Source organism: Panulirus ornatus, chromosome 31 (genome assembly GCF_036320965.1).
Source record: "Panulirus ornatus isolate Po-2019 chromosome 31, ASM3632096v1, whole genome shotgun sequence".
In the NCBI taxonomy this organism is placed as follows: domain Eukaryota; kingdom Metazoa; phylum Arthropoda; class Malacostraca; order Decapoda; family Palinuridae; genus Panulirus; species Panulirus ornatus.
In genome coordinates this window covers 4999266-5007500 of record NC_092254.1, presented here as the reverse complement: position 1 = coordinate 5007500, position 8235 = coordinate 4999266, and the positions used below count along the sequence as shown (strand labels likewise).

Here is an 8235-nt window from a genome sequence, read left to right as displayed (position 1 = left end):
ATAATTATCTGTTTACCTATGTTTGTAACAAATCTCTATTCAATTTTTTCTTGTGATAATCTATAAATGTGAAGTTTTGTCTTTAAGTAAATGTGACAAGTTCTAAGATGTTGGGAGAGAGCAAATACAAGTCATAACATAAAATTAGGAAAGAAACTAATCTTACCCACCTTATACATAGCATTTTGGATATCTGACGAAGTAGGATTATATCTACGGTACATGGTTGGTGGAGGTTCACCGCAAGGAAACAGCTCTTCTCGTACATACTCTGCTATAGCCTCCTGCATCATTTTCACAGTAGATACACCTTGTCGTGTTAATTCATACATCTTTTGTAAAACTCGTGGATCCACCGGCTCTTTAGTTCTGAACTTGGTACTCTATAACAAAGGAAATACCACTGAAAACTTTAACAAATAAAGATTTCAACTGAATCAGAAATATAAATAAGACATCATATCTTTTTAACTTGCTTAGAGTACAATTAATGACTCCAAAATATATTTAGAAATACCATTTATCATTTAATTCTAAACTATCTATGTCACTCCCTGAATCAAATGATCCTACAGTTGTTTCACCTGGAAGACATACTGTGGATGTGGTAAATATTGTGGTAGTAAAGAACAGTTGAACATATTTTGCCAGCTAGTGGGATGCAAATTGAATGGTATTTTGCTGATACAATCAAAATACACATGATATGTACAGAAATACCTTAAATTATGGTGTACTTTATCATTAAAACAAACATTCTTTTAAACAATGAAAAAACATTTTTTTGGTCTGTTGCAAGTCAAATCACTGTCGTAAGTCAATACAAGACCCAAATTCTAATGGGTTTCAAGTTCGAATACTGCATGTCAGTGCCATAACTTGAAACCCAGGTGTATATTTCAAAAGCATCAAGGATAACCAAACATTTATATGAGCCAATATACATAAGCTTCACCTGTTCTTCAATCAGAGAAAAATACACATTAGACATGACTGACTCTATTCTATTCATCTTCCTAAATTGCCAATTAGCTATAATAACTACAAGCAAAATAATAAACATATGGTAGAAACATACTTTGGAATGTCTTTTTCTTTTTATGTCTATTGTTGCCCCAGAGTAACTTGAAATTTCCACTGTACACTCAGCAGGAAGACTAGGTGCTGATTCTTGTTTTACCTGAAATATACAATTTTCTTGTTAAATTCCCTGAAATCCTTTCTTTTTGAATGTCTAAAATATCTACATACATAATCAAACTGATACTGAGGTGTTACATGAAACCATCTGCAAGAGGTTACATCTCAAGCAATAAGTCACTTTCATTAAAGCTGTATTTTTATCAATAGTTAGAAAGGAGTAGTCTTAAACAGGACTCTCTAATATGAAAAGTTAATTATTTTCCTACTGCTGCAACTCCTTAAAGCTTCTGGATCTCTTTTAAGGGGGCCCCTATCAATTCATATCCTTGATACCTATTCCCTTTGGGAACTCCCTCAAGAGAATGGCCATGGTGAATTCCAATGCAATTTCTTAGCCTATAGTGCCTCACCCTCAACAGGCCACTGGCAGAGGGCAACTTTAACACAGTGTTTTCCAACCTAATGTTCCAGACTAGTCTTCCAACCTAATACTTCTACCTTGGCCATACAGATGTACGATAATAATACTTATACATATAATGAACTCATCATTACCTTTAATTATAACAATTATAAATATTTATGTGAATCCCTACAGAATAGAAAACTAATGATCACAGTTTACTCTGACAAAATAAATGTCAAAGTAAAGAGCATGTAATGATAACAGAAAAATGAGAAAATTTTTAAAAAATACAGAAAATTTCATTACAATAACATTCAGTATTACACTAAGTGGCCCAATGAAAAAATTACAAAAACAAGCAGAACAACAGCACATTATTGGCTTACCTAATGTAAAAGACTAACTGAAGGGCCCATGAGTACTATAAAATATGGAAAAACAAAACACAGACAAGGAAAAGTTTTGTATAGTCTTAAAAATAGAAACAGGTACGAGAAATATTAACACAAAAAGAAGTTTTACAATACTGAACTTACCAGTCCTAAAACTGGATGTCCTTTGTGTGTTGTAGGATCTGGAAGTCTCACATAATACCATGACTCTCGCACAAATCTCTTACAATAGTGAACTTACCAGTCCTAAAACTGGATGTCCCTTGTGTGATGTAGGATCTGGAAGTCTCACATAATACCATGACTCTCGCACAAATCTCTTTGAGTAGCGCTTGAAACTACTGATAATTTTCTTCTTCGCCAATTTTCTCATATGATCAGTTGGCAGGGAGTCTATTGCCAATAAGGCATTAGGTACCTGTTAAACAGTCATTCAGACTTTATTCATGTAATACTAGTAACAATTAAATTGTCAAATTATTTCATTTTTCATGACGTAAAAAGATATGGGTTTAAAGTACAAAGGATGTATATATCCAAATTATATCTAACCTTGTGTTGTGGAAATTTCATGATATGAGTAACATAAATTTCAGCAGGACAATTCACTTTTTTTGTAACCTGGGATCGATTTCTGCTCTTTGGTGCAACTCCACTTTCCTGATAAAATAAGTAACAATAAATATATAATTCTATAATTAACTATGTGATTCAGCATGTTAGATCCTCCTCTAATTGCAACTGATCAACATGTAATACAATACAGATGAAAAGGACAAACATCATAAGATTTATAATTTTAATTCTATTGACAAGTTTTCTGTGTATATATGCATATAAACATAACAAATCTGACCTGCTGTTCTCTGTGTTTACGCATCTGGTACTTTTCTTTGTGACGCCTATTAATATCTTGTCCTTGATGGCACATTAGGACCCAGCGCCCAACATGCATGAAGGGAACACCATCATACTCGATAGGCACTCCACATTTCCCAGTGTGAGACCAGTAGTGAATGCGACCTCTCTCAATATTTGGTATATAATCTGCAATAAAAAACTTTCTAATGACTGTTTATTCCATTATAATTATGATCATTTCCATGGGTAGTAATATCAGACAATTAATTGGTTTTATTCTACAAAAGCATAAAATACTCATCTGATTGCCTGAAGATACAACAGCACAAGTGCTCTTCAAAGTACTGTACTTCAAAAATCACAGCAGAATATATCCAACATGTGAATGACTAGACAATGCCCACTTCTAAATGCAATGTATATCTATCAGATGTACTGATAAGAAGTGTCCAAAGGCTTCTGTGGGAGAACACAACAATACTAGATGCTACAGACAATATATATCAATAAGTTTACTTGTATATCCCAATAAGAGTTCTCACTTTAAAGTTCTCTGGATCTGCCCAAGGCAAGCTAAACATGTAAAGGGGGAATCCCGTAATATGGTGACTTTTCTTCTTACCCCACATCTACTAACATGGCCTTTAGACAGGAGCACGTTGTAGTTTCCACGAAACGGATCCTCTACTACAGACTGATTACCACTCTCGCAGCCCCCCACTTTCCTAAGAGCAGGGTTAGCCTCGCTTACATTATTGGGTGGCCCTAATGTTGAGAGGAGACTCAACCCTTGGTAAAGTCTCTGGATGCCTTCACCTGAGCCCAGCACTCCCTCACCTGGTGCCCAACTTTGCCACAATTAAAACAGGCCTTAACCCTCTGACTCCTAGGGGTCTCTGGCAAGGGAGCCAATTCAGGTGGGGTTACATTATTACTGGATTTTTCACTGCCCTTGAAAACCTTCGAAAGTCTCTCTGTACCAAGTTTGAGAGTCAGCACATACTGGTCCGCTAGTACCCCGGCCTTGTCAAGACTTCACTTCTCGATCAATTAGATAATTAAGTACTTCATGGGGTACATTATTCTTACATTCTTCAAGTATTATCAATTCTCTATGTTCCACAAACTCACAAACTTGTTCGGAGCGTAGCCACTGAGTGCATAAATTGCCCTTTTTACGAAAATACTCTGCATAGGTCTGATCAGGACTCTTACTCTTAGCTCTAAATTTATGTCTGCAAGTTTCTGGAGATAACTCGTAAGCTTTCAGCGTAACATCCTTCACGACCTCATAATCAATACACTGGTCAATAATCAGTCACTAGACAACACAGCGTATGCGGTCTAAGCCTTACTTACAAGGACAGATTGTAGGAAAATCGACCAAGATGACTTTGGCCAAGAGAGCTGATTAGCCACTAAAACCATATTATCGTCGAACAACAACTCACTCTCTTCCCAGGCCCTCTCATCCATAACAGACTGCACACTCGCCCCTCTCTCCAAAACTCTTGCATTTACCTCCCTAACCACCCCATCCATAAACAAATTAACCATGGGGACATCACACACCTGCCACAAACGGACATTCACTTGGAACCAATCACTCTCCTCTCTTCCTACTCGTACACATGCCTTACATCCATGGCAAAAACTTTTCACTGCTACCAGCAACTTACTTCCCACACCATGTACTATTAAAACCTTTCACAAAGCATCTCTGTCAACCCTATCATATGCCTTCTCCAGATCCATAAATGATACTTACAAATGTATATACATGTGTATGTGGGTGGGTTGGGCCATTCTTTCGTCTGTTTCCTTGTGCTACCTCGCTAACGCGGGAGACAGCGACAAAGTATAATAGACAATATATATCATCCCTGGGGATAGGGGACTAAAAGGGGAGGGAGCTGGGGGCTGGAGATCCTTCCCTCTCGTTTTTATCAAATTTCCAAAAGAGGAACAGAGAAGGGGGCCAAGTGAGGATATTCCCTCAAAGGCTCAGTCCTCTGTTCTTAACGCTACCTCGCTAAAGTGGGAAATGGCAAATGGTATGAAAAAAACAAGGTTCTGGGAGCATTGAAGAATGTGTGGAAGACGAGAACATTATCTTGGAAAGCAAAAATGAGTATGTTTGAAGGAATAGTGGTTCCAACAATGTTATATGGTTGCGAGGTGTGGGCTATAGATAGGGTTGTGCGGAGGAGGGTGGATGTGTTGGAAATGAGATGCTTGAGGACAATATATGGTGTCAAGTGGTTTGATTAAGTAATGAAAGGGTAAGAGAGATGTGTGATAAAAAATAGAGTGTGGTTGAGAGAGCAGAAGAGGGTGTATTGAAATGGTTTGGTCACACAGAGAGAATGAAGAGTAATCACATCAAAAACACACCTGCAACCTTAAATTACTTTACATCTTCTGGTGTCAGTACATATCTGCTACATTAAACTTCATACACTATCGATTATCACTGAAATGCAAAAAGATTGCATCAGACTTTGGAAAATGCACTTATAATACCATAGGGGGCCCAATCAATGACTGAAATTTATGTTCACATCAACAGTTTATTGCTTGTTTGTATGTATTTTCATGAATTTCTTTCACGATCTCCAACCAAATGATGAAAGACACCATACTTCCCAGTCTCTGAAAATTGGGTAAGTGAAAAACAATTTCTCTCTTAAGAAATGCAAGAACACCATGCCATACTGTGTAAGAAAAATAAAACAACCAAGAAACAAATGATATAGGCCTTAACTTACCTAAAGATAGATAATAGAGAACTCTAGTGTTAGTGTTGATATGTTTCGCTAAGCAGCACTAGTTCTTTTGCTACAGGAACAAACCCCACCTGCTACTAGTGACTCATATCTATATTCAATGTTTCATCTGTCTCCAGTGCTTCTGAAGATGGACATATAGATTCACTGTGACATTTGCTGTGTGGTATTCAGAAATATTCGCTGTTTCTATCTAGGAAATGGTGTCAGTTAATAATACGGATGACTTGTCACTAGAGGCTACATTTAACGACATACAATCACTCCATAACTAAACACATTTCAATGCCTTGTCGAACTGTCAAATTACAGAATTTTTGAATAATAACCATCACTGCAAAGACTAAGAGTGCCATGGGCCCAAGTGTACCCAACATACCTGATAATGACAACTTGGAAATACAGTCATAAATCAGAGTTGAATCAAATTCACTGATTTTTCACTACATGTGGAAGACTTTACATTACCTTCATTTCCGAACTTCTTATCCTTATTATATTTGATGAAATGAGTGACAGTCTCCTCCTGATACCTTTCTAGGCATTCACACACTTCCTTCAAAGTCCGGAATTTACGCACTATAAACGGCTTTGCAGGCGCTGTTCTAGGCTCCTGCTTGATGTCTTTGGCATATTCGTGCATCATTATGGCTGCACACGTATGTATTTCCCTCCTACATGTATGAGTCTTATGCCATGAAATGTTTAGTTTACTCTCCAAAACCCGACACGTTTTTAACTGCCGTCATCCATAGCGGGAATGGCGGAGTCCTAGAAATACTGGGGGACGTTAGTAGCTGACGGAATGACAATGTTGTCATATGTGATGCAACTTCTTCATTTCTACACGTTTGTTATTTTATAGAGAAATTCACTTTTTATATAATACTCTCAGCTTAATTTTCAAGCACGAAATTTCCTAAATAAACTTTTATTTTTTTCAGGATATACTTATGTTTGATGTTTAAGTGTAATCCTGAATATCGTGGCGGCTCCTGAGCGATTGTTATTTTTTGCTACAAAAATTAGCGTCAATGAATACAAATTGAAATGGTGCAACTTTGATCAGGTTATTTGATTGCTGATTCACGAAGAGTCTTTTCAATTATATTTTTAGTCAATATCACTATCATCCTTCAGTTTTTCTTACCCTCTCCGAATGCAAATCCCTTGCACAGGCAATTTCATGCCCGGTCTCCACTTTATAGTTTCTTTAATTTTACAGCACTTCAAAGGGTATTTCAAGATAGAAAAGTTTATGCGAAAAGAAACGGAAAATCGTTTATATAAATCTATTTATTCACCCGTTTATTCATGTAATATGGTTTCCCTGTATTTACAGCAGATGATGCAGGTTGATGACTTTGCTTTTTATATCATAGTGACAAGAAATGTTTTATTCAACCGGTTAAGTTCTGTCACCACCTCAGAGGACTGAGATGTAGTAGAATGCAGTCAAGGCTAGTGTTCTCTCAAACTTTTGTGCTTAAGCACAACTTCATCCATAACTTGCTGCTGGCCTAGGGTAAAAAATTGTCCTGGACTTTTCTCTTTACCAAGGGCCATATAACGTTGGGTCTTCACTCATCATCCATTCCTACGAGTCTTGTCTGAGGCGCCTAGGGTGCCTAAATGCTACCAGCACCTTGGAGAACAGTCTCCATTCAGGACTTGTAAAGGGGCTAATGATGATTATATCATCATAAAGAAATTGAAAACCTTCCCATTCAAACTTCTTTTATTCAAGACTTCCTGATGTCGGCTGGAAAGTCCCACTTTTGTACTGTCCCTCTGTTTCCCAGAGATTCTGGGAATGCAAAAATATTCCATTTTGGGGGGAAATGGGCTAAAATGTACCCCCCCCTTATCTAAGTTACTACCTAATTAGCTACATGACTTTATGGAATTTTTGCTGTCATAATGTATATGTAAAGGTTCGCTATGATACTGAACTTTAATCTTAGTTGATGTTTGACTGAAATATGAGCAACATCTAGCTGACCAAAGTTTTACTCTCACATACTGTAATGCCCTTCATTTTCATATGTTAATGTCCAAAAAATGTAGCTTCATAATCATAATCTTATTGAGGATGTATCTAAAATATAACAGTTTGTTCAATATTAACTCAAAAATCCGTCCGCCACATACCAGAATACTATGAATTGTCATATATAGTATAGTGTTCAGTACATAATGATATACTGCTGCCAATGCATTGAAATGGTCATAACTATGAATGTAGGCAAATGTGTCCCATATTCATTGGTGCTCCTGGGAGGATGCAGGAGGGGTGGACAGAAGCCAATCACTCCAGAAAGATGCATTATGTAAAACTAATGCAAGAATTATATGAATTCTAGGATAGCAGAGACATAAGTCTGTTGAGTATGGTGTATGGGAAGGTTATAACTGAGGTGATGACATGCTCTGAGCATCATATTAGGAGCTGTAATGTGGCTTTGAGTACCATATTCTGCACTTTCAAGATATGATACACAGTGTGTATGATGAGATATTTGTTACGTTTAGCCAACACCTTACAAGGTCACATGAGAGTTATAAAGCATGTAGTGCAGACTTTTACCTTACAGGATGTGAGTCTAGAAAGGTGAATGAAAAATCAAGGTGGATAAAAACTGATGAG

The 8235-nt window shown here is 37.0% G+C and overlaps 1 protein-coding gene across 1 annotated transcript in view; it reads right to left on the bottom strand.

Moving 5' to 3' along the window:
* LOC139758748 (calcium-responsive transcription factor-like) overlaps nt 1–6363 on the bottom strand; it is a 12915-nt gene extending 6552 nt beyond the window's left edge. The window contains exons 1-6 of the mRNA XM_071680500.1: nt 6057–6363; nt 2798–2988; nt 2494–2601; nt 2183–2359; nt 1079–1180; nt 171–383 (exon numbers count right to left, since the gene is read on the bottom strand). Coding sequence (XP_071536601.1) covers nt 171–383; nt 1079–1180; nt 2183–2359; nt 2494–2601; nt 2798–2988; nt 6057–6234 — 969 coding nt within the window. The 5' untranslated portion in view covers nt 6235–6363. The remainder of the gene's footprint in view (nt 1–170; nt 384–1078; nt 1181–2182; nt 2360–2493; nt 2602–2797; nt 2989–6056) is intronic.
* Nucleotides 6364–8235: the final 1872 nt, after the last annotated feature.